The sequence below is a fragment of the Xenopus laevis genome, chromosome 8S (assembly GCF_017654675.1).
Source record: "Xenopus laevis strain J_2021 chromosome 8S, Xenopus_laevis_v10.1, whole genome shotgun sequence".
NCBI classification, from domain to species: Eukaryota; Metazoa; Chordata; class Amphibia; order Anura; family Pipidae; genus Xenopus; species Xenopus laevis.
Window position 1 is genome coordinate 102,963,295 of NC_054386.1, and position 25,870 is coordinate 102,989,164.

At 49.6% G+C, this 25,870-nt stretch overlaps 1 protein-coding gene across 1 annotated transcript; it reads right to left on the reverse strand.

Moving 5' to 3' along the window:
- Positions 1-5,339: 5,339 nt before the first annotated feature.
- Positions 5,340-25,808, reverse strand: znf687.S (zinc finger protein 687 S homeolog). The gene is made up of 9 exons (XM_018233631.2): positions 25,651-25,808; positions 11,601-13,858; positions 10,335-10,513; positions 10,021-10,197; positions 9,759-9,936; positions 9,308-9,649; positions 7,399-7,511; positions 7,134-7,272; positions 5,340-7,038 (listed from the first exon to the last, which is right to left on the reverse strand). The coding sequence occupies exons 2-9, from the start codon at positions 13,836-13,838 to the stop codon at positions 6,592-6,594; spliced, it is 3,813 nt and encodes a 1,270-aa protein (XP_018089120.1). The 5' UTR covers positions 13,839-13,858; positions 25,651-25,808; the 3' UTR covers positions 5,340-6,591.
- Between the last annotated feature and the right edge of the window lie 62 nt (positions 25,809-25,870).

A 25,870-nucleotide genomic window follows, 5' to 3' on the forward strand; every position in this document is an offset into this window, starting at 1 on the left:
GCACCCTTCTTGGAGGAATCAAAACCAAGAGGATCAAACTTCTTCAAACTCGCAAATCTTCTGATATTTAGAAGAGTTCTCTGCTTCCTAGCTTTGTTGAGAGTCTCTATGACTGCCTCTGAGCATCCATGTTGCTTTAAGATCTATCTCTCCACCACCAAGTCATCAATTTGAAGTTGTGGGGATTTGGATATTTTCAGACTCCTTGATCTAGGACAATGACCCCCAACAGTGACTCATGAGTAACGTTGCTCAACGAACCCTTGGATGTTGCTCCCAGTGGCCTCAAACAGGTGCTTATTTTTGAATTCCAGGCTTGGAGGCAAGTTTTGGTTGCATAAAAAACATCTGTACTGCCTAAAAGAGTCTCCTGTAGGTCAGTCCTCATTGGGTCTGCCAAATAGTCAATCAGAACCCTTATATGGCACATCAGGAACTGTTCATGCTTGTGTTGGTCTCCAGCTTTTTTACATTTGCATGCTGATCATGAGGAAAAAAGGTTTGGTCTAGGAGATCCAGAAATTGCAACAAATCTTGGGGATTCTTCATGAGAGTCACTTGGTAACAAAAACCAAGGCCTCCTGGGCTAATTGGGAAGAATGCCAATTACCTCCATCCTGATATGTAAGACCTTTTCTCATTATCACTGGTACTGGTGGGAAGACATAAATCGAGATCCTCCCAGCTATGGGTGAATGCATCTGTTGCCAGAGCTCCTGGGCAGGGCGTCTGGGAAACGAAGGCTGGACATTTTGTATATTCTCCTTGTTGCAGTCCGATCCACCTGTGGACCACCCCAGCGAGATGTTATCCAGGTAGACACCAGCCCACTCCTACCTCAGAAGACAATGACGACTGAGGAAGTCTGTTCTGAGGATGGGGAACATACTGAGCCGTTATGTCCAACAGGTGTTCTTGTGCCTCCTCCATTATAAGTCTTCTCTCTCTGAAGAGTGATACCTCCCTGACCCTTGATATAAGCTACAGTCAATGCATTGTCTTGCTTGATCTGGACTGCTTTACCCTTTAAGACAACCTGGAAGGCTAGGAGAGCTTGCAAAATACACCCTTGAGCACCAAAATGTTGGATGATACCTCTGTCCCAGCTCCCCTGAGCCCACATATCTCATAGATGGGCTCTCCAACCTTTGCCCGAAGCATCTGTGCAGAGCTCCACCCAAAAGGGCTCCTCCAAGGTAAAGCCTTATTTTAGTTGTGGGGCCTCTGTTACCAGACTAGTTGCTGAAGTGTGCTGAAGAGCTTACAATTAGCCAAAGAACACATTGACTGGCCTAAAGAAAAATTGGCGCAATATTTTGTGGACTGATGAAAGCAAGATTGTTCTTTTTGGGTGTAGGGGCCACAGACAGCTTGTCAAATGCCCCCCAAACAGTGAATTGAAGCCCCAGTACAGAGTGAAGCCAGCGAAGTGTCTATTACTCAGGAATCTTGAATCTACCTGAACCAAACCTTGCAGAAGGTGTCTTGTCCTCAACAGAGGTAGACCAAGCTGACCATCTCTGGGCTTTTGGCCGCTAGGTGATCTAGGCGTCTTCTCAACGACAGCTTTTGACTTTGAAATGATCATCCTTTCACATGGCATTTTACCAGGGTGTAACTACAGAGGAAACAGACTGTGGGGCTGCAGGGGGGCCCAGGAAGTATAGGGGCCCCATGAGGCTCTACTTAATGAGCAATGACAATATATATTGGTAAAACAGGACAATCTCTGGATATGTTCAGGGCCCTAAAACTAATGTTCTGTGGGGCCCAGTAACATCTAGTTACACCACTGCATTTTACATAAAGAATTTTACATTTTTAGATGCGGTAAACCACTACCATAGGGCCCTGCAAGCTATTATTCCAAAATCTGAGAAGATATCCAGGTGAGATCTACAGCTACAGCCAAACAGAAATTGGAGGCTAATCTAAAAGCCTCTAAAATGTTTTTCCTAGGATAGAATCCTGCACAGGTCCATTTTTTGGAACTCGTACCCGACCTGTACCCGCAACCTGCAATTGCACAACCCAGACCCCAGAAAAGGGAGTAAAAATTGCTATTGTGAAGACCTGCAACCCACAGAACCGCCACCTGCGTCTATACCGCACCCGGAACTTCAACCCGCAGTTTACCGCAGGTTTTTGCAGTACTCTACCCTAGGAGTCTTCTCCTTAACCACAAGTTCTCCTCAGAGACAACTCTTTAGTTACTGAAACCAAGGCCACCGCAGCTTTGCTCGTGGCTCCAGCTGACATATTGGATCACATGTTGTGCCCAAACCAGGAAACACTGTCCTGAAAGGGACTACAAAGCAGCAAGTAATTCTGTTGCCACACTGGGACTGGGGCTACGGGCAGAGGGAAGTCCGAGAGACTGGCGAATTACTAATGTGGTGCCTCTATTCAAAAAAGGATCACGTTCTCATCCTCAAAACTATAGGCCAGTTAGTCTGACGTCCTATAGTTTCCAGTCCTGGAAGATGTCTTTCCTCCTGGAGATTACCTGGAGTGTCCAATATAGCTGCCTTATTTTACAAAGAGCCTTGACTCATCTTACACCAGGATAGAGCAGTCTTCAGAACAATCCCCAAGGTGGTCCCTGTGTTTCATATTAACAAGAAGATTAATCTTCCCTCCCTGTGCCCAAGGCCCTCCAATGTCAAGGAAAAGGCCCTCCATAAACTAGCCGTTGTCTGGGCAATCCAATACTCCTTAGACAGATCCAAGACCTACATGAAGGTGGATGCCTTCCTTGTTACATACGGAGTCAACAAGGGGTCCCCTACACCTTCTTCCTCTTTTGTCCTGCCTCCGGAGGTGGATACTAAAGTCAGGTGGCTTGCAGAGACAATAAATAGTGCACATGACCTTACCAAGAAACCAAAGGTTATGGCACACTACACTAGAGCACGGAGTACCTTCTGGGCTCTACATAACTGCCACACCTGAGCAAATCTGTAGGGCAGCCACTTGGGCCTCACTCTCTACCTTTGCTTATTTTTATAGACTACATGTTCCATTCAACCCCATCAGATTTAAGTAGGAAGGTCCTCCAGGCTGCACCATTAGCAAGCACTGACAGGAGGGCCATTCAAGAGAAAGGAGGATTTTTAAACTTACAGGAAAATCTTTTTCCAGACGACCTGAACTGTGCAGTAAGACCCACCCTTCTACAGTTCAGTTAGCGAGTTTAGAGTTCTTGTTCAATGACATGTTGATGTTGTGACCTTTTCCCGGTCCGGTTCTTGTCCGTTATCTCTTCTCCTCCAAACCTGTATGTTAAATGAAATCTGAGATGAAAGAAGGAGCATAAGCTCATATGAAGAGCGTGGAGACAAAAACTGTTCTTCTTCTTCAGTCCTGCCTCCGGAGGTGGATATTAAACCCCACAGTGTCTGTACTGACAGGCAGAGCCATCTAGAAAAGGATTTTCCGTAAAGTTTAAAATCCTTCTTTTTTCTCCAACTCTAGCAGCCACTAGAAAGCCTTCCACATCCCAGTCATACTATGGCCAGTCTTTTAAGAGGGAAGTCTAGTTACAGTCTTGAGTTTTCACAATGGAATGAGCGTTTCCCTTTTGTAGACACAACAGCCTGGCTGGGCTTTAGTAGCAGAACACAGTTCTTCCACGCAGGGTAACAATTAGGCCTCCAGAAAGGGACACAATTCAGCATTGGGATCTCAGCCTAGTATTCACTGCCCTTTAGAGCAGACACACACCCTCAGATTCGGAGAGATTTAGTCGCCCGGCCACCAATCTCCTCTTCTTTGGGGCAACTAAGCTCCCCAAACTACCTCCCACTGGCTAGAATGTAAATCGTCGGCAGGATGGCAATCGGTGCGCTTTGTTTTCCGAAGTTGCCTCACGAGGAAACTTCTGGCAACTTCAGAAAATGAAGCGCTCCGAGTGCCATCCCGCTGGCGATTTAGATTCTAGATGTCGGGAGGCAGTTCAGGTAGATTAGTAGCCCCAAAGAAGAGGAGATTGCCGGGCGACTAAATTTCCCTGAATCTGAGTGTCTCTGCCTTTAGATGCAGCACCATAAGCCATTGTGTGATTTCTTTGGTGGAAGGCAATTTTTCTTGGCAATCCATATTTATTTTGGATCAGGCAGCTCTATCCTGGAGTCTAATTACAAGGCAGATAGGCTAGACATGAATCCAGGAGTTGAGAAGATCACCTACAAGTAGAAATGTCACTGCCATTGAGCATCCCAGCAAGTTGAGTACAAGAGCAGAACACAAGATGCTGCAAGTTCTTCCCACTGTTGAAGTCTGTGACAGACCCGTGACAAGCACTGGAGATGTTGATTTGATTTCTTTCTAAATCCTGAAAGGGTTTAGAAGATATTCAATTTTCTTAGAAGTCTGTGTTTGACAATAGGCACAATGGGCACCACCAACAGTGGGACATAATCCAGTGGCTCCAATACGTCTCACACACCTGCATGAGAACAATGGGAATTTACTGGGAGGCTGGGCCAGTAGGGGCATAAAAAGAGTCACCAAGAGAGACTTGGAGTTGGTCTTCAGGGATAGAGGAAAGGTCTTCTGCACATTGGTTCTACTTCCTTACTACTTGTGGCCATTACTTTTTTTGGGACTGTGGATAGACCTTTGTTGGATTTTGGAACTGCCTTTTTTGTTATCCATAGAAGAATGTTACTGCTGTGTTACTGCTGGGCTTACAAAATAAACTGAATAAAATCCACTGGGCTACTCTCCATTGCTCTTGCATACTTCAGATTGGCCATTTTTGAGACAAAGCGATCTATATGGTGTTGTCATGGGGGCTGTGACAGGAGGAAACCTTTGCTCCTCAAAGAGAACATCTGGGCAAGACTAATGTTACCCACGGACACCCGGGCAGTAGTTTTTGGATAACGAGGCAAAGAGAAGTCTTTTTGGGCCACATCAGCAAAGAACCCACTATGATGTCTTCCTTGTACCAGCGAGGGCCTGAGATTGAAGCTCAACTCAATGACGTGGACCTGAATCTACAGAGAAATGGGTGAAAGAAAAACAAGAGGGTCCTGGAATGGGCAAGTCAACATTCAGATCTAAATCCCAAATCCCAGCAGTGGGGGGATTTGAACTGCCCCCCTAAATCCCGCATGGAGGAGTGTCAACAACCAGTATCAGATAGAGATATAAGAGATGGGAAGGTCGTTTTATATCATGAATAAAGCCAGGGTGTATTTACCTTTCCCACCCAACGTAACGACTGTTCTGCTTATCTATTGTGTAAATGAATACAAATATATGTTTATTTGTCTCCTCTTAGCAGTGTAACTCTTGGCTTCATGTGCCAAACAGCCAGTGTTAGAAGTGCCAACTTCATTTTCACAAATCACCTTTATTTTAGTGTAAAAAAGAAAAAAAAACCCCTCTGTTTTTGGAAACATAAAACCATCATTTCCAGGGCTTGATCATAAACGTGTTGGCCTGTTATGGGTTCTGCTGGACTCAATAGGCCCTGTGACTGGAGGACGCCACTATCTGGTTAGCTCTGAGGAACCAAAACTTACATTTCCTCTTTATAATGAACATAAAGTAGCAGGGTTTCTAACATCAACCATAATAATAATAATAATAATATCGGTACACACGGGGAGATGGGGTGCATTCCAGTCATTGGGCCATGCGGCAGGGCAAAAAAGATAATTGTCAGTATAAAATATGCTCACACGCAAGGAGAGAGACGTGGATCCGATCTACAGGTCTAAAAAATTCTGTGCAGAAAAATATATATTTATAATGGAGGTATTTACATATTTACAGCAGGTTTTGCCCCTCCCTGAGGGTGACCAGGGAGAAGCCTGATAGGAACAGCAGTGGAGAAACAGGCTCCTCCCAAATCCATTTGAGCCTTTAAGGGGGGGGGGGCAATATTTTATGTCTAAAAAGCTGCAGTGATTGGTTAATAGAATGAGCCCCGAGCAGTGCCCATTGGATACTCTCGTTGGCTGGGAAGTAGTTTCATGCTTTCCAGCCTGGCATGTAGTGGGCACAGGGAATGCAGTGGCGCAATAGCGGAAGCGCTGGTGGCACTGCGAGTATTGACAGTTTCTGAGCCGCAGCACAAGTGTCAGTTCTTGCAGAACATGAAGGGGCAATGACATATTCCAGACACAGACATAGCAATAAGGCACCTTTAGGGTTTAGTTGCAGGGCAATAAATGTCTGGTGGCCCTGACCAAGTCACACTGAGTAAATCCACTATCCGGCACAGCACTGCTCTCATTGGCCATTGGATTGTAGCTCAATGTATGTGTGTGTGTGGGGTTGGCAGAGGAAAGACAATCACATACAACTCACAGCTGGTTTTACCATAATGGAAGATTGAGGGGCACAGGCACCAGACGGGGTTCAGTGAAGGCCGGACAAGCCAGGCAGTAAGAGTCAGTGACCCCTGCTTCTCAGCTGCTGCTCTGATCTGTTGTGTTGGAGGCTGAAAAGCACCAGCACTGGAAAGCAGTGATCCTGCCCAATAAGTAAGAATGGATACGGATACCCTCTCCCTCATGAGTCTGTTAGCCCTCCTATCACGCTAAGTGGAACACGTTACATGGGCAGGTCAGCGCCCTCTCAGTTTTCGGTGCCCCCGCTCTGCCTCTGTTTGATGAAGGCCATACCGTGAGTCCTGAAGTGTGTGTTTAGGTTCAATTGGCTGTCGAAGCTCTTGTTGCACACCTGGCAGGTCAGTTTCCCTTCAGATCCATCTTCAGCTTTTTGGGGAGGTTCTTCGTCCTCCTCAGCAGCAGCTGCGCCCTTCATTTTATGTGTCATGATGCGGTGGCGGTTTAAGGAGCCCTGAGAAGTGAAACAGACCCCACATTCCCGGCACTGATGGGCGCTCTCATCTGTCCGGTGCTGGGGAATATGTTGCCGGAAATCCGCCAGGCTGCTCGTCTTGTAACCGCAGGCTCGGCACTGGAACGGGCGCTTGGGCTTCTGTGGGGTGTGCTTGGCTTTCGGGGACTCGTCGCTGCCAGAATCGTCTGATGACAACTTCCTCTTCCTGGATGAGGTCTCCTAAAGAAGAATACGCTGTGCACATCAGTAATGCAAAAACCCTGAATGGGATCACAAGATGGGACGAGAGTTCCCCCCCCCCCAAACACACGTACCTGAGACTTCTGGGAAATGTGAGAGACGGAGATCTCCTGACTCCTCGCCTGGTCGGTTATCTTGATGCCGTGTCTCACCTGGATGTGCTTCTCTAGAATCAGGCGGCTGCTGAAAGTTCTCTTGCCCTCTGTGCAGTACCTGCGAGTGGGGGGCACATTTAGAACATTATAAAACTCACACACCGAAAAAGCAGATCGTTTAAGGGTCAGTCACATTTTGTGGCCCCCGCAGTGGTGGCACTAGAAGGTTGCATGGCTTACTCACCGGCATGGGTAAACCCGTTTAATTCCCTCGTGATTAACTCGGACGTGCCGGCGCAGGCTGGGTGCTGAGCAAAAGGAGCGCTCACAGAGACGGCATGGAAACTTCTTTACGGACTGTGACGGGGCGACAAATTAACATATTTAATAGGTAAATACCCACCACCTGCTGTAAACACAGACTAACCGCACAACTCTGCCCCCTGCTGTCCTTGCCCCCAATGTCTTGCTGTTTTTGTTTTCAGCATTTTTACTGGGTTTTCCAAAGCATAAAATATTTACATTTAAACAGAGCATGTTAAGCACAATAAAATTACATAAATGCATATACCATGCAGTATAAAACACAAGAGTACCGTATATACTCGAGTGTAAGCCGTCCCGAGTATAAGCCGAGGTACCTAATTTTACCTCCAAAAACGTGGAAAGCTTATTGACTCAAGTATAAGCCGAGTATAAGCCTAGGGTGATGCAGCAGCTTCTGGTAAGTTTCAATCAAAAAATTGAGGGTTTCTGCTCCCATTGGAGGTGCCGGCGTCTCATTTTTGGATGCTGGCGACCATTCTTGGACGCCGGCGAATATTCTTGGATGCCGGCGACTATTCTTAGACGCCGGCGACCGTTTTTGCGCTTGACCCGAGTATAAGCCGAGGTAGAGTTTTTCAGCATATTTTGGGGGCTGAAAAACTCGGCTTATACTCAAGTATATACGGTATATAATAATTATATATATATATATAAGCACAATAACTACACTATAAAAATAACGAGCCAATAAACCCCCTAAAGTAATATTAAATAACCAGACCAACATAAAACCAAACTGAGCATGGTGGATTTACAACAAATATAAGTTTTATAATGACACCAAGTCATGAATGTTGTCCAGAAATAAAATATTGAAATCTGTAACAGCCCCAGATTTGGGCCTAGAGTCTACCTGATCAAAATAAAGAGAGCAATTATCAATAAACCTGAGTTTAAGATGTGGTTCTTCTGATTTGGTTTTTGTGGCCTCTTGCCAGCATAGCTTAGGTTAAAATGTCTTTTATGGAGGAGGGGGAACTCTAAAATCCAGAACAGAAATACGGCCTTTTTAGCAGCCTCCATAAAGTGTAACATTAAGTTTGAACTCAAATTTGGGTTAGATTTACCCGATGTAAAAGAAGGGTGGGCAATGCTTAAAAGGGCATAAACTGGAGATAAAACTAAACTCATTTACTTTTTGCCAAACTGGGGGAATGTGAGGAAAGCTCCAAAGGTAATGAAAAAGGTTCACATTTTCCCGTTTGCATTTGGGGCAAAACGATAACTGACCTAAGTGTCAAGGCCGCCGGGAGCGCGAAGAGGCGCGTCTGCTCCCGGCGGCGAATAATCCAAAATGGCGGCGCCCAGTCGGGCCACGTGGGCGCTGGGACGCCAGCGCCGCAACGTCGACGCACGCGCAAACGCAAACATGCCGGCGCAAGCACGCCGGCGTAAGGACGTCAATGACGTCACTTTGGCGCCAAGTTTGAATATAAAAAGGCCCCCAGGACGCCAGAATGGCGCCCAAGAATAGGTTTTGCTACTCTGAACCTAGGTTCTTGATTCCTGATTCCTTTATCCTGTTCCTGCCTTGGTTTTGACCCCCTGCCTGGACTCTTGTTATTTGATCCTGATCTGCCTGCCATTGAACTCTTGCCTGGACTTTGACCTTGTATTTTGGTTAACCCTTTGGATACCGCGACCTTGCTCCCTCAAGAGGGCTTCCTCCTTGATCCTGACTACCTCCCTGGAGGGAGCTCCCGGCTCCCTGACACTAAGCCCTTATAGGAAAGATAAAGCTTCCCATACCCAAAGTGGATTCATTTAAAAAGTGTTGCCTTGCCGTTTTCTCTCTCATAACCCATAATTCCCGTTCCCCTTCTGACCTTGCCATGCTCCTTCTTCATGTGGACGACATACTCATCCCTCTCGGGAAACCAGGAGTGGCAAATCCCGCAAGTCCAACAGTTGCTCCTTTGCCGGGGGCCGTCAGTCTTACGCTGCTCTTTAGCGCCCCCTTTCTTGCGTGGCTCCGGGGAGCTTGGCGGCTCAGAAGATGAAGACTCTTCCATCTCGGGTTCCGGCTCGGGTTGAGGCTCTAGTTCAGGCTCAGCTTCCTCCATGGGCTCCGATAACTTGCTGACGGGAATCTCTACCGGCTCCGGCTTGGGTGTGAGGGGTTCCGGAATAGAAGGAGGGTCCTCCCTTACTAGGCTATTGTGGGTGTTCTGCATCACAAAACAAGGGGTGAGACACAGGGTGAGCAGATTTACTGGCAAAAAGCTTAAGCTGGCACAATGCATGCTGGGAGCACAGACACTACAGACACAAATATACCTTTAAATGTTCCAGCATGGTGCGCTTCTGTGCGAACAGCAGGGGGCAGTCTGGGCACTTAAACACGCTGACTCTCTGGTTGCCCAGCTGCTGGTCAAAGTGGGAGTGGTCCAGATGGGAACAGAGCAAAGGCTTGTGGGTAAAGACAGTGTCACACATAGCACACTTGTAGATCATCCTGATGACAAAGACAGAGATAGGGCCTTATTATACAGATCAGAGGGTACGAGGGACTTACCGTGCAATACAAGAGAGCACTTACTTGGCCTGCTGGTTGCTGAACCCTGGGTGCTGGTTATAAATGTGAGAGTGAGCGCTGGGGGCAGATTTAAATGCCATGGGGCAGATGGGGCACTTGTGAAATACTTCACAGTGAGACGTCTGGATATGGGACTTGATTGAATTCACCCCTCCGAAGACCACAGAACAGCTCTGACACCTGGGGGAAGAGAACGGACAACTGCATGAGTGCCGGGCACCAGAAGCTTATCAGAATCGGTGGTCAGAAGGCTAGCGGGCTCCTGTACAGAGGGGAGGAACATGTTTAGAACAGGAAGTAACAAATCTCAAACGTACTTGTACCCGATCCTGCGGGAGTAGTGCAGGCAGGTTTCCTTCAAGTGGGCCTGGAAGTTCTCCATGCGGAAATTCCCTCCACATTCTGGACAGACATGAGGCGGGGCCTGTTTGTGCATGCGCTGGTGCGCCTCAAAGCTGCAGCGATTCGGCATCATCATGGGGCACAAAGAGCAGATCTGCAAATAGAAACATGAAAAAGGTCAGCTCCCTGCCCAGGGATACATTGTGCCAAGCTGAACTGTAAGAGCTTAAAGAGTATTCGGTCCCAGTGGCTGCACAGATCCTATCTGATCCCCATTGTAAGCAGCAGTCCTGTCCTGCTTTATGGCAGCTGAGATTCTAGCTATCTGTATAACAGAACATTCTGTCCCAGTGGCTGCACAGATCCTATCTGATCCCCATTGTAAGCAGCAGTCCTGTCCTGCTTTATGGCAGCTGAGATTCTAGCTATCTGTATAACAGAACATTCTGTCCCAGTGGCTGCACAGATCCTATCTGATCCCTATTGTAAGCAGCAGTCCTGTCCTGCTTTATGGCAGCTGAGATTCTAGCTATCTGTATAACAGAACATTCTGTCCAGTGGCTGCACAGATCCTATCTGATCCCCATTGTAAGCAGCAGTCCTGTCCTGCTTTATGGCAGCTGAGATTCTAGCTATCTGTATAACAGAGCATTCTGTCCCAGTGGCTGCACAGATCCTATCTGATCCCCATTGTAAGCAGCAGTCCTGTCCTGCTTTATGGCAGCTGAGATTCTAGCTATCTGTATAACAGAACATTCTGTCCCAGTGGCTGCACAGATCCTATCTGATCCCCATTGTAAGCAGCAGTCCTGTCCTGCTTTATGGCAGCTGAGATTCTAGCTATCTGTATAACAGAGCATTCTGTCCCAGTGGCTGCACAGATCCTATCTGATCCCCATTGGAAGCAACAGTCCTGTCCTGCTTTATGGCAGCTGAGATTCTAGCTATCTGTATAACAGAACATTCTGTCCCAGTGGCTGCACAGATCCTATCTGATCCCCATTGGAAGCAGCAGTCCTGTCCTGCTTTATGGCAGCTGAGATTCTAGCTATCTGTATAACAGAACATTCTGTCCCAGTGGCTGCACAGATCCTATCTGATCCCCATTGTAAGCAGCAGTCCTGTCCTGCTTTATGGCAGCTGAGATTCTAGCTATCTGTATAACAAAGAATTCAGTGGTACAAATCTGTTAGCTTAGTTGTTTGCCCCCCCCATTTCTCACAAAATGCTACCCCCCTTACCGTGCTGCCCGATGCGGGAGAACCAACAATTTGCTGGAAGTGCAATGCCAGGCCGGTCTTATTCTTACACTGTTCCTTGCATTCGAGACACCTGAAGGTGGAGTAGACAGACTGCTCAGAGGCTCCATTCCCGGGGAGGATGGCAGAGTCCCCTCCTGTACTGGCTGTCGCTGCTGCATCTTGAGAAGGTCCTGGGGTCGCTGTTTTACCTGGTGTCAGAACTGCGACAGAGACCAGAGGTGTGACATCGGGTTGTCCAATCATTTGCTCCAGTGCAATGGGCCTCATTACGAGATGTGAGCACTGCATTACCAAGCCGTTGTCCTTGTGCTTTCGGGCATGCAGTAGTAAGCTGCACTTGTTGAAGAAGACCAGACGTTTGGTGCAATGGTTGCAGGTGACCTCGATTCTCATACTCCGCCGGTCATAATGCCTGGCAAGGCTCTTCTCTAGGGCAAAAGAATCGCCACATTCCAGGCAACGGAACCCGAAAACTGGAAGGGTCAGGCTAGAGTCTGCTGGAGGACTGAGGTTGGGCTTGTAAGTGGGCAGCAGATTTTTACTGTTGAGGATCTTGTTGAAGGACTCCACCAAGCTAGACTGTGTCCGGGAGATAACCGTCCCAGCTACAGAAGGGGAAGGTTTCTGAGGCTGCACCATCACCACAGTGGCGCTGCGCTGAGGGCTGGGAGTGCTAGTGATGGTGGGGCCAGGAGGTACCTGGTTGGTCACATTGACATTACTGAGAGTTGTGGTGTTAGCGAGAGGCTGCTGCTGCACAAGGTGGATGATATTCTTGGTCATCACTTTGTTGGGCTTTGAAGGCAACACCACAGCTTTCTGCTGTGCCACACTGGCTGCCATGAGCATCACACTGCTGGCATTCTGGATGGTGGAGACAGGCAGCACTGAGCCTTTGAGTTGAACCCCATTACCCAGCTGGGCATTAACCGTCTGGGAAGTCTCAGCCTTTGTGGGGCTGGAGAGTTCAGAGTCCTTTTCAGCCAACTGACTGAGCTCTTCCTTTGCCTCTGTGTTCTTCTCAGGAGAGGCCTCTGAAGCCGCTTCTTGGGGGGATTCTCCCTTCACTGGGGTTGAAGAAACAGTGTCTGAATCAGAGGAAACTCTGGTGACGGTCCTCGTAATGCTTCCAGACCGGGTTTTGATGGTCTTAATACGGACCTTCAGGGGTCTGGATGAGTTAGAAGAGGGAGAGCTGATACTCTCATCTTCCTCTACATCACTGGACAAACTTTTCGGGCTCCATCCTGGCTCCTCCTTCAATCCTGGAGCCTCAATCACAGAGCTGTTCTTGGGTTCCTTTGGAATATCTGGAACATCTACATTAGGCTCAGGGGTCGGAGAACTCTTCAGCAATGTATCCATTGGGTAGGATTGGCTCTTTGTTGGAGCAAGGTTATTTACAGAGGCTTCGGATTTCTGCTCTGGCCCTGACCAAGAGGGAAGAGGAGGTTCTTCAGAAGGGTACAGAAGAGAGTCTGACTTCTTGTTCTCCAGTGAGCATTCCCTTGCCAATTCCTCCCTCTGAACGCAATCATTGCTGCTTGTATCATCCTGTGGCTCCTGCTTGATTGAGGGAGGTCCAACTGGCAGTCCGAATGATGCACTGTCCGCAGTGAGTTTAGCTATACTGAAAGTTTGTGGTGTTCCTCTAGATAAACTGTGGCTGCTCTCCTCCACCACATTGACGGATGGAGAACAAAGCACTGGATCAGCTGGTTGGAACATTGTCTTGTCTTTGGGTTTGATATCCCGTGGCCTGTCTATCAAATCAGCTGTGTGGCCGTCCATGGGATTGTCCACAGCACTAAACTCAGTGAATAAGTCTATGGGTTTTGGCCCTTTTGATTGTGCTGCCCAACCCTCTCCACCAATTGAAGCTGTGGGAGCAGAATCCATGGACATCAGAGCAGAAGATCTAGTGACATCAGTGTTATTAAAGCCATTCTGCAGTAGCCGGGGCCCGGTAACTTGTGGATCCTTGCAATGACTTTCCAAAAGTTCAACTTGATCAGGGCACACAGTGTTCTTGACTATAACACTGACAGTAGTGATGTCACCATGAGGAAGTCCTTGGTCCAAACTCTCCCCACTGGAAGACTTCTCTTGTCCCTCCTCATCTTCAGGCCCAGAGTTTATGGCTTCATTTGTGTCTACGTCAGGTATATCAAACGCAGCCAAGAGATCATCAAAGTCTGGCGTTTTCATATCACCCATGATGAACTATATGGGCCAATCTAGAAGATCACAGTTATGTACAGGTTATATTAAGAACTGCACCACCAGGAAACATAATGAGACTTTAATCCGTGCAATATTAAAATGGGCCTTTGGTGTGGCCGAAACCAGAGGGGTTTGGACTTTATGGTGATCAGGGCCCATTTCTATGTTTTATATATTATATGCCACCCTCTGTTTAATCAAAGCCTCTGCCCATCTACTTTCTGTTCCCCTCTAATTATACCTCTGCACATAGTGACTAATGTAACCCCCTATTAATCGGCCACTCCTGACACTGTCCCTCTCCAGTCCACAATTAATGCTGCTGCCAGGCACATACACCTCACCAACAGCTCTTGCTTGTACACACATTATAATAATAATTCCATTGCCATTATGGCAGAAGGCTGGTGGCACTGTTCTACTGGAACCCTACAGGTAATGGCAGCTCAAGCATCTGGACAAAAGTGGTGCATCATCTTTGCAACAGCCAAATAGAAGCATCTCCAGTCAGACAGCCCTCGCAAGGAAACATCCCTGCCCTGCTGGCAGACTGGCCCAAAGCAGGATTCCACAGCCACCAATGTGCCCTATAAACATCTAATCATCAGGGAGCAGGGTGGCAGAACAGATACCCACCAAGCAGCACACCCCGCTTACCTGCCACTGCCATAGAGCCCAAATGCAATAAATCCATGCACAGAGAACTAAATCCATGCACAGAGATATAAACCCATGCACAGAGATACAGTATAAATCCATGCACAGAGATATAAATCCATGCACAGAGATACAAATCCATGCACAGAGATACAAATCCATGCACAGATAAATAAATCCATGCACAGAGATATAAATCCATGCACAGAGATATAAATCCATGCACAGATAAATAAATCCATGCACAGAGATATAAATCCATGCACAGAGATACAAATCCATGCACAGAGATACAAATCCATGCACAGATAAATAAATCCATGCACAGAGATATAAATCCATGCACCGAGAAATAAATCCATGCACCGAGAAATAAATCCATGCACCGAGAAATAAATCCTTGCACCGAGAAATAAATCCATGCACAGAGAAATAAATCCAGGCACAGAAATATAAATCCATGCACAGAAATATAAATCCATGCACAGAGATACAAATCCATGCACAGAGAAATAAGTCCATACACAGAGATATAAATCCATGCACAGAGATACAAATCCATGCACAGATAAGTAAATCCATGCACCGAGAAATAAATCCATGCACCGAGAAATAAATCCATGCACCGAGAAATAAATCCATGCACCGAGAAATAAATCCATGCACAGAGATATAAATCCATGCACAGAGATATAAATCCATGCACAGAGATATAAATCCATGCACCGAGAAATAGTTGAATCGGGACAACAGATATCAAAAAGTTCCTCTACTAGAACTGATTTCATATTTAGTTTTGTGCAGAATCATGATTATTTCAAAAACAGTTGCCAGGGCCCAACCAATCAGTAAGAGTACTGTGCCCACAATGCCCATTTCACTATCCCCCACTGCATTAGCAGTGAGACTCTCATGGTGTAGGAGGACTTTGATGGAGGGCTGTAGGAGGAGTTTGAAGGGGCAGTGTCAGGGCTGTAGGGGGAGATGGGTGAGGGGCAGTATCAGGGCTGTAAAGGGAGATGGATGAGGGGCAGTATCAGGGCTGTAGGAGGGTTGGATCAGGGACAGTATCAGGGCTGTAGGGGGAGATGGATGAGGGGCAGCGTCAGGGCTGTAGGGGGAGTTGGATGAGGGACAGTATCAGGGCTGTAGGGGGAGATCGATGAGGGGCAGTATCAGATCTGTAGGAGGGTTGATTGAGGGGCAGTATCAGGGCTGTAGGGGGGGTTGGATGAGGGGCAGTATCAGGGCTGTAGGGGGAGATGGATGAGGGACAGTATCAGGGCTGTAGGGGGAGATCGATGAGGGGCAGTATCAGGGCTGTAGGGGGAGATGGGTGAGGGGCAGTATCAGGGCTGTAGCGGGGAGATGGGTGAGGGGCAGTATCAGATCTGTAGGAGGGTTGATTGAGGGGCAGTATCAGGGCTGTAGGGGGAGATGGATGAGGGACAGTATCAGGGCTGTAGGGGGAGTTGGATGAGGGGCAGTATCAGTGAGTGGGATCATGGGATATGTGCTGACCTGTAAGGGAAGTGCTCAGGTTTCGGGAAAGGAGAGCTGCAGAGAAGGCCTGGTTAAACAGCAGTCAGCATCATGTGACCATGACATCAGAAGGTCAGGGCGGCCCCACAGCAAAACATTTGGCTCACAAGGTGCATTGTGGGAAGTGACAGTTTAACCTCGCGTGTGCTGCAGGCAGGATGGTGAGACAGGGTCGATGCAGGGAGGCAGCACTAAGAGCAGGGCAGAGGGTACAATGAATACAATTAGAGCTCAGGAATGTCAGTGCCGTTTCCTCTGATAAACACAGGCCACTCCTGCTCTGGGCCCAAGAGCCTCACGTCACCAGCTGCTGTGTATCTGCCCCCCCCCATGCCACTCATTATCACTCATTCCTATAGGGGACACACAGCCAGCTGGTAGCAACACATGGAACAGACCAAATGCACAGGGGACAACACTGCAAACAGGGGCACTGGATCTTTACCCCAGGCAGCAGTACAGGAACCTGCACACGAGGGGTTAAATGTGAAGCTGCTGAACATGGGGGGGGAGACACAAAGCAATTAGTACAGCTCATGCCATGATACCCCCCTCAATTTTCAAATATTGACAGCACCAGTCATGGATTCCTTTGCTTAAAATGCCTTTATTGAGACATGGGCTCAGACCCCGATCCCCTTGGCAACGTTTCATCGGTCTTTTATCAACCCCCTCAACAGGTGCTCAGTTATTATATCCCCCCCTCTACAGGTGTGAGCCCCCTGCACAGACTGGATGGGGCGGGTACATTAGTAAGGTGGGGGGGGCAGTACCGTAACTCCGTACAGCCCGAATTGCAGGGATTTTAGTGGCATGCATCGCTGCCGGGGGGCCCTGAGGGGGTGTGGGTCCTGGCCCGCTCACAGCCCCTGCTCCCCCCGGTAGTTCCGCCATTGGGGGGGGAGGTAGCAGAGATCACAGGACACTCGTCAACTTTCCTACAGACCAACTGTCCCACCCACGTCCCAGGAGACCCAGCGCCTGTGGCCAATAACATATTTCCCAGCATGCTATTGGGCACAAGGAAAGGAATATGTGCAGCACCCATCCCCCATACATTATTATATAATATCAAGAAAATAAAGGAAGATCCTCATGCCCCCACTGTGCCAATATGTTCTCTATATAATACACAAGAGCAATGTATATACTGCCCATTATATCCTTACTGATGTCTTCTGTCACACCCCTTACTGATACGTCTCCATTATAAATAATACTGTACCCCCTCTTGTAAAATAGAAATATATTCTATCACTTTAGTTCCCTGTATAACTCAGCCTGCAGCCTTGTGTCTTTATATGGTCACAGAACAACCGCTCAGTGACTTCTAATATCCTTATCATTTACAGTAGGGGGTACATTATCCCTTATAATACATGAGTGATACTCAGAGTTCCCTGTATAACTCAGCCTGCAGCCTTGTGCCTTTATATGGTCACAGAACAACCCCTCAGTGACTTCTAATATCCTTATCATTTACAGTAGGGGGTACATTATCCCTTATAATACATGAGTGATACTCAGAGTTCCCTGTATAACTCAGCCTGCAGCCTTGTGCCTTTATATGGTCACAGAACAACCCCTCAGTGACATCTAATATCCTTATCATTTACAGTAGGGGGTACATTATCCCTTATAATACATGAGTGATACTCAGAGTTCCCTGTATAACTCAGCCTGCAGCCTTGTGTCTTTATATGCTCACAGAACAACCCCTCAGTGACTTCTAATATCCTTATCATTTACAGTAGGGGGTACATTATCCCTTATAATACATGAGTGATACTCAGAGTTCCCTGTATAACTCAGCCTGCAGCCTTGTGCCTTTATATGGTCACAGAACAACCCCTCAGTGACTTCTAATATCCTTATCATTTACAGTAGGGGGTACATTATCCCTTATAATACATAAGTGATACTCAGAGTTCCCTGTATAACTCAGCCTGCAGCCTTGTGCCTTTATATGGTCACAGAACAACCCCTCAGTGACTTCTAATATCCTTATCATTTACAGTAGGGGGTACATTATCCCTTATAATACATGAGTGATACTCAGAGTTCCCTGTATAACTCAGCCTGCAGCCTTGTGCCTTTATATGGTCACAGAACAACCCCTCAGTGACTTCTAATATCCTTATCATTTACAGTAGGGGGTACATTATCCCTTATAATACATGAGTGATACTCGGAGTTCACCGGATAACCCCTCATTGGCTAATATCCTTATCATTTGCTCTACACTGACTCTCTCTCTAAATGTTCTCCACTCTCTATCTGCTCTTCACTGGCTCTCTCTCTATATGTGCTCCGCTGGATTTCTCTCTCTCTCTTTGTTTTCCTGGTGGCTCCCTCTCTCTGTTCTCCAATTGCTCTCTCTTTATATGTTCTCCGCTGGCTCTCTCTCTGTTCTCCGCTGGCTCTCTCTCTCTGTTCTCCGCTGGCTCTTTCTCTCTCTGTTCTCCGCTGGCTCTCTCTCTCACTCTCCCTCTTCTCCGCTGGCTCTTTCTGTTCTCCGCTGGCTCTCTCTCTGTTCTCCGCTGTCTCTCTCTCTCTATTCTCCGCTGTCTCTCTCTCTCTATTCTCCGCTGGCTCTCTCTGTTCTCCGCTGGCTCTCTCTCTGTTCTCCTCTGGCTCTCTCTCTGTTCTCCTCTGGCTCTCTCTCTCTGTTCTCCTCTGGCTCTCTCTCTCTGTTCTCCTCTGGCTCTCTCTCTCTGTTCTCCTCTGGCTCTCTCTCTCTGTTCTCCTCTGGCTCTCTCTCTCTGTTCTCCTCTGGCTCTCTCTCTCTGTTCTCCTCTGGCTCTCTCTCTCTGTTCTCCTCTGGCTCTCTCTCTCTGTTCTCCTCTGGCTCTCTCTCTCTGTTCTCCTCTGGCTCTCTCTCTCTGTTCTCCTCTGGCTCTCTCTCTCTGTTCTCCTCTGGCTCTCTCTCTCTGTTCTCCTCTGGCTCTCTCTCTCTGTTCTCCGCTGGCTCTCTCTCTCTGTTCTCCGCTGGCTCTCTCTCTCTGTTCTCCGCTGGCTCTCTCTCTGTTCTCCGCTGTCTCTCTCTCTGTTCTCCGCTGTCTCTCTCTCTATTATGTTCTCCGCTGTCTCTCTCTCTCTTATGTTCTCCGCTGTCTCTCTCTCTCTATGTTCTCCGCTGTCTCTCTCTCTGTTCTCCGCTGTCTCTCTCTCTGTTCTCCGCTGTCTCTCTCTCTCTGTTCTCCTCTGGCTCTCTCTCTCTGTTCTCCTCTGGCTCTCTCTCTCTGTTCTCCTCTGGCTCTCTCTCTCTGTTCTCCTCTGGCTCTCTCTCTCTGTTCTCCTCTGGCTCTCTCTCTCTGTTCTCCTCTGGCTCTCTCTCTGTTCTCCTCTGGCTCTCTCTCTCTGTTCTCCTCTGGCTCTCTCTCTCTGTTCTCCGCTGGCTCTCTCTCTCTGTTCTCCGCTGGCTCTCTCTCTCTGTTCTCCGCTGGCTCTCTCTCTGTTCTCCGCTGGCTCTCTCTCTGTTCTCCGCTGGCTCTCTCTCTGTTCTCCGCTGTCTCTCTCTCTCTCTATTATGTTCTCCACTGTCTCTCTCTCTCTATGTTCTCCGCTGTCTCTCTCTCTCTATGTTCTCCGCTGTCTCTCTCTCTGATCTCCGCTGGCTCTCTCTCTGTTCTCCGCTGGCTCTCTCTCTCTATTCTCCGCTGGCTCTCTCTGTTCTCCGCTGGCTCTCTCTGTTCTCCGCTGGCTCTCTCTGTTCTCCTCTGGCTCTCTCTCTCTGTTCTCCTCTGGCTCTCTCTCTCTGTTCTCCTCTGGCTCTCTCTCTCTGTTCTCCTCTGGCTCTCTCTCTCTGTTCTCCTCTGGCTCTCTCTCTCTGTTCTCCTCTGGCTCTCTCTCTCTGTTCTCCTCTGGCTCTCTCTCTCTGTTCTCCTCTGGCTCTCTCTCTCTGTTCTCCTCTGGCTCTCTCTCTGTTCTCCGCTGGCTCTCTCTCTGTTCTCCGCTGGCTCTCTCTCTGTTCTCCGCTGGCTCTCTCTCTGTTCTCCGCTGGCTCTCTCTCTGTTCTCCGCTGGCTCTCTCTCTCTGTTCTCCGCTGGCTCTCTCTCTGTTCTCCGCTGGCTCTCTCTGTTCTCCGCTGGCTCTCTCTGTTCTCCGCTGGCTCTCTCTCTGTTCTCCTCTGGCTCTCTCTCTCTGTTCTCCTCTGGCTCTCTCTCTCTGTTCTCCTCTGGCTCTCTCTCTCTGTTCTCCTCTGGCTCTCTCTCTCTGTTCTCCTCTGGCTCTCTCTCTCTGTTCTCCTCTGGCTCTCTCTCTCTGTTCTCCTCTGGCTCTCTCTCTCTGTTCTCCTCTGGCTCTCTCTCTCTGTTCTCCTCTGGCTCTCTCTCTCTGTTCTCCTCTGGCTCTCTCTCTCTGTTCTCCTCTGGCTCTCTCTCTCTGTTCTCCTCTGGCTCTCTCTCTCTGTTCTCCTCTGGCTCTCTCTCTCTGTTCTCCTCTGGCTCTCTCTCTCTGTTCTCCTCTGGCTCTCTCTCTCTGTTCTCCTCTGGCTCTCTCTCTCTGTTCTCCTCTGGCTCTCTCTCTCTGTTCTCCGCTGGCTCTCTCTCTCTGTTCTCCGCTGGCTCTCTCTCTCTGTTCTCCGCTGGCTCTCTCTCTGTTCTCCGCTGTCTCTCTCTCTGTTCTCCGCTGTCTCTCTCTCTATTATGTTCTCCGCTGTCTCTCTCTCTCTTATGTTCTCCGCTGTCTCTCTCTCTCTATGTTCTCCGCTGTCTCTCTCTCTGTTCTCCGCTGTCTCTCTCTCTGTTCTCCGCTGTCTCTCTCTCTCTGTTCTCCTCTGGCTCTCTCTCTCTGTTCTCCTCTGGCTCTCTCTCTCTGTTCTCCTCTGGCTCTCTCTCTCTGTTCTCCTCTGGCTCTCTCTCTCTGTTCTCCTCTGGCTCTCTCTCTCTGTTCTCCTCTGGCTCTCTCTCTGTTCTCCTCTGGCTCTCTCTCTCTGTTCTCCTCTGGCTCTCTCTCTTCTCTCTGTTCTCCGCTGGCTCTCTCTCTCTGTTCTCCGCTGGCTCTCTCTCTCTGTTCTCCGCTGGCTCTCTCTCTGTTCTCCGCTGGCTCTCTCTCTGTTCTCCGCTGGCTCTCTCTCTGTTCTCCGCTGGCTCTCTCTCTGTTCTCCGCTGGCTCTCTCTCTGTTCTCCGCTGTCTCTCTCTCTCTCTATTATGTTCTCCACTGTCTCTCTCTCTCTATGTTCTCCGCTGTCTCTCTCTCTCTATGTTCTCCGCTGTCTCTCTCTCTGATCTCCGCTGGCTCTCTCTCTGTTCTCCGCTGGCTCTCTCTCTCTATTCTCCGCTGGCTCTCTCTGTTCTCCGCTGGCTCTCTCTGTTCTCCGCTGGCTCTCTCTGTTCTCCTCTGGCTCTCTCTCTCTGTTCTCCTCTGGCTCTCTCTCTCTGTTCTCCTCTGGCTCTCTCTCTCTGTTCTCCTCTGGCTCTCTCTCTCTGTTCTCCTCTGGCTCTCTCTCTCTGTTCTCCTCTGGCTCTCTCTCTCTGTTCTCCTCTGGCTCTCTCTCTCTGTTCTCCTCTGGCTCTCTCTCTCTGTTCTCCTCTGGCTCTCTCTCTGTTCTCCGCTGGCTCTCTCTCTGTTCTCCGCTGGCTCTCTCTCTGTTCTCCGCTGGCTCTCTCTCTGTTCTCCGCTGGCTCTCTCTCTGTTCTCCGCTGGCTCTCTCTCTCTGTTCTCCGCTGGCTCTCTCTCTCTGTTCTCCGCTGGCTCTCTCTGTTCTCCGCTGGCTCTCTCTGTTCTCCGCTGGCTCTCTCTCTGTTCTCCTCTGGCTCTCTCTCTCTGTTCTCCTCTGGCTCTCTCTCTCTGTTCTCCTCTGGCTCTCTCTCTCTGTTCTCCTCTGGCTCTCTCTCTCTGTTCTCCTCTGGCTCTCTCTCTCTGTTCTCCTCTGGCTCTCTCTCTCTGTTCTCCTCTGGCTCTCTCTCTCTGTTCTCCTCTGGCTCTCTCTCTCTGTTCTCCTCTGGCTCTCTCTCTCTGTTCTCCTCTGGCTCTCTCTCTCTGTTCTCCTCTGGCTCTCTCTCTCTGTTCTCCTCTGGCTCTCTCTCTCTGTTCTCCGCTGGCTCTCTCTGTTCTCCGCTGGCTCTCTCTCTGTTCTCCGCTGGCTCTCTCTCTGTTCTCCGCTGGCTCTCTCTCTGTTCTCCGCTGGCTCTCTCTCTGTTCTCCGCTGGCTCTCTCTCTGTTCTCCGCTGGCTCTCTCTCTGTTCTCCGCTGGCTCTCTCTCTGTTCTCCGCTGGCTCTCTCTCTGTTCTCCGCTGGCTCTCTCTCTGTTCTCCGCTGGCTCTCTCTCTGTTCTCCGCTGGCTCTCTCTCTGTTCTCCGCTGGCTCTCTCTCTGTTCTCCGCTGGCTCTCTCTCTGTTCTCCGCTGGCTCTCTCTCTGTTCTCCGCTGGCTCTCTCTCTCTATATATATGTTCTCTGCTGGCTCTCTCTCTTTATATGTTCCCCGCTGGCTCTCTCTCTCTGTTCTCCGCTGGCTCTTTCTCTCTCTGTTCTCCGCTGGCTCTCTCACTCTCCCTCTTCTCCGCTGGCTCTTTCTGTTCTCCGCTGGCTCTCTCTCTCTCTATTATGTTCTCCACTGTCTCTCTCTCTCTATGTTCTCCGCTGTCTCTCTCTCTGTTCTCCGCTGGCTCTCTCTCTGTTCTCCGCTGGCTCTCTCTCTGTTCTCCGCTGGCTCTCTCTCTCTGTTCTCCGCTGGCTCTCTCTGTTCTCCTCTGGCTCTCTCTCTCTGTTCTCCTCTGGCTCTCTCTCTCTGTTCTCCGCTGGCTCTCTCTCTCTGTTCTCCGCTGGCTCTCTCTCTCTGTTCTCCGCTGGCTCTCTCTCTGTTCTCCGCTGGCTCTCTCTCTGTTCTCCGCTGGCTCTCTCTCTATTATGTTCTCCACTGTCTCTCTCTCTCTATGTTCTCCGCTGGCTCTCTCTCTGTTCTCCGCTGGCTCTCTCTCTGTTCTCCGCTGGCTCTCTCTCTGTTCTCCGCTGGCTCTCTCTCTGTTCTCCGCTGTCTCTCTCTCTCTGTTCTCCGCTGGCTCTCTCTGTTCTCCTCTGGCTCTCTCTCTCTGTTCTCCTCTGGCTCTCTCTCTCTGTTCTCCTCTGGCTCTCTCTCTCTGTTCTCCGCTGGCTCTCTCTCTCTGTTCTCCGCTGGCTCTCTCTCTGTTCTCCGCTGGCTCTCTCTCTGTTCTCCGCTGGCTCTCTCTCTGTTCTCCGCTGGCTCTCTCTCTGTTCTCCGCTGGCTCTCTCTCTGTTCTCCGCTGGCTCTCTCTCTGTTCCCCGCTGGCTCTCTCTCTATATGTTCTCCGCTGGCTCTCTCTCTATATGTTCTCCGCTGGCTCTCTCTCTCTATATGTTCTCCGCTGGCTCTCTCTATATGTTCTTCGCTGGCTCTCTCTCTCTCTGTTCTCTGCTGGCTCTCTCTCTGTTCTCCGCTGGCTCTCTCTCTCTGTTCTCCGTGCTCTCTCTGTTCTCCGCCTCCGCTGGCTCTCTCTCTCTCTGTTCTCCGCTGGCTCTCTCTCTCTCTGTTCTCCGCTGGCTCTCTCTCTCTGTTCTCCGCTGGCTCTCTCTCTCTGTTCTCCGCTGGCTCTCTCTCTGTTCTCCGCTGGCTCTCTCTCTCTGTTCTCCACTGGCTCTCTCTCTCTCTATATGTTCTCCGCTGGCTCTCTCTCTCTATATGTTCTTCGCTGGTGCTCTCTCTCTCTGTTCTCCGCTGGCTCTCTCTCTCTGTTCTCCGCTGGCTCTCTCTCTCTGTTCTCCGCTGGCTCTCTCTCTCTGTTCTCCGCTGGCTCTCTCTCTCTGTTCTCCGCTGGCTCTCTCTCTCTGTTCTCCGCTGGCTCTCTCTCTCTATATGTTCTCCGCTGGCTCTCTCTATATGTTCTCCGCTGGCTCTCTCTATATGTTCTCCGCTGGCTCTCTCACTGTTCTCCACTGGCTCTCTCTCACTCTATATGTACTCCGCTGGCTCTCTCTCTGTTCTCTGCTGGCTCTCTCTATATGTTCTCCACTGGCTCTTTCTATCTCTGTTCTCCGCTGGCTCTCTCTCACTATATGTTCTCCGCTGGCTCTCCCTCTCTCTGTTCTCCGCTGGCTCTCTCTCTATATATGTTCTCCGCTGGCTCTCTCTCTCTGTTCTCCGCTGGCTCTCTCTCTCTGTTCTCCGCTGGCTCTCTCTCTCTGTTCTCCGCTGGCTCTCTCTCTCTGTTCTCCGCTGGCTCTCTCTCTCTGTTCTCCGCTGGCTCTCTCTCTCTCTCTCTCTGTTCTTTGCTGGCTCTCTCTCGCTCTATATGTTCTCTGCTGGCTCTCTCTCTCTGTTCTCTGCTGGCTCTCTCTCTATCTCTGTTCTCCACTGGCTCTATCTCTGTTCTCCGCTGGCTCTCTCTCTCTATATGTTCTCCGCTGGCTCTCTCTCTATATATGTTCTCCGCTGGCTCTCTCTCTATATATGTTCTCCGCTGGCTCTCTCTCTATATATGTTCTCCGCTGGCTCTCTATATATGTTCTCCGCTGGCTCTCTCTCTCTATATATGTTCTCTGCTGGCTCTCTCTCTCTATATGTTCTCCGCTGGCTCTCTCTCTATATGTTCTCCGCTGGCTCTCTCTCTCTCTATATGTTCTCCGCTGGCTCTCTCTCTATATGTTCTCCGCTGGCTCTCTCTCTCTATATGTTCTCCGCTGGCTCTCTCTCTATATGTTCTCCGCTGGCTCTCTCTCTCTATATGTTCTCCGCTGGCTCTCTCTCTATATGTTCTCCGCTGGCTCTCTCTCTCTATATGTTCTCCGCTGGGTCTCTCTCTCTATATGTTCTCCGCTGGCTCTCTCTCTCTCTATATGTTCTCCGCTGGCTCTCTCTCTCTATATATATGTTCTCCGCTGGCTCTCTCTCTCTCTCTGTTCTCCGCTGGCTCTCTCTCTCTATATGTTCTCCGCTGGCTCTCTCTCTCTATATATATGTTCTCCGCTGGCTCTCTCTCTCTCTCTCTCTCTGTTCTCCGCTGGCTCTCTCTCTCTATATGTTCTCCGCTGGCTCTCTCTCTCTATATATATGTTCTCCGCTGGCTCTCTCTCTCTCTCTGTTCTCCGCTGGCTCTCTCTCTCTATATGTTCTCCGCTGGCTCTCTCTCTCTATATATATGTTCTCCGCTGGCTCTCTCTCTCTCTCTCTCTCTCTGTTCTCCGCTGGCTCTCTCTCTCTATATGTTCTCCGCTGGCTCTCTCTCTCTATATATATGTTCTCCGCTGGCTCTCTCTCTCTCTCTGTTCTCCGCTGGCTTTCTCTCTCTCTCTCTCCACTGTCTCTCTGACCCTCACCCACTTCCCAGTAATCCTATCCCAACTCTTGGGAGATCTCTCCTCTCACCCTGTCCCTCTCGGCTCCTGTGTGAGAGCTGCTCCGCATTACCCTCAGGTTGCTCCTCCCCAGCGCAGATCTGTCGCCCCGCCCCTGAGGTCCCAGCAGGTTCCCTTCCACACGTTGCTCCTCCCCAGAACTGTTCTCGCCCCGCCCCTCCTCTGAGCTTCATTCTACCCCGAATTGCTCTGGTCTCCTCCCCTGAGCTGCTCTGCCTTCACTCCCTCAGCCATTCCCGTCCCACCCTCTGCCCTATATCAGGCTCCCCGAGCGCCTCCCCGCTGTCTCTTACCTCGGGTTCTTCCCTTAGTTCCCAGCCGGGCCGGGCCGCTCTAACTTAGTTTCCTCAAAGAGACTCTAGCCCCGGAAGCTTCACTCCCCATTCGAAGTCTCCACCGGGCTCGACTTCCGCTTCCTCCTCCCAACTTCCCTGCTCGTCCCCCCTCCCGGTTCAGAGACAGCAGGTACCATTTCGCAGTGCTACCAGACGCGCGCAATCTCATTGGCTGCTG

Excerpts from the sequence above, each read along its gene's own strand:
- znf687.S (XM_018233631.2), bottom strand. The coding sequence starts at position 13,838 with ATGGGTGATATGAAAACGCCAGACTTTGATGATCTCTTGGCTGCGTTT. Across the intron at positions 7,273-7,398 it reads AAACGGGTTTACCCATGCCG|GTACTGCACAGAGGGCAAGA; the intron begins GTGAGTAAGCCA and ends CCCCACTCGCAG. Across the intron at positions 7,039-7,133 it reads ACATTTCCCAGAAGTCTCAG|GAGACCTCATCCAGGAAGAG; the intron begins GTACGTGTGTTT and ends ATTCTTCTTTAG.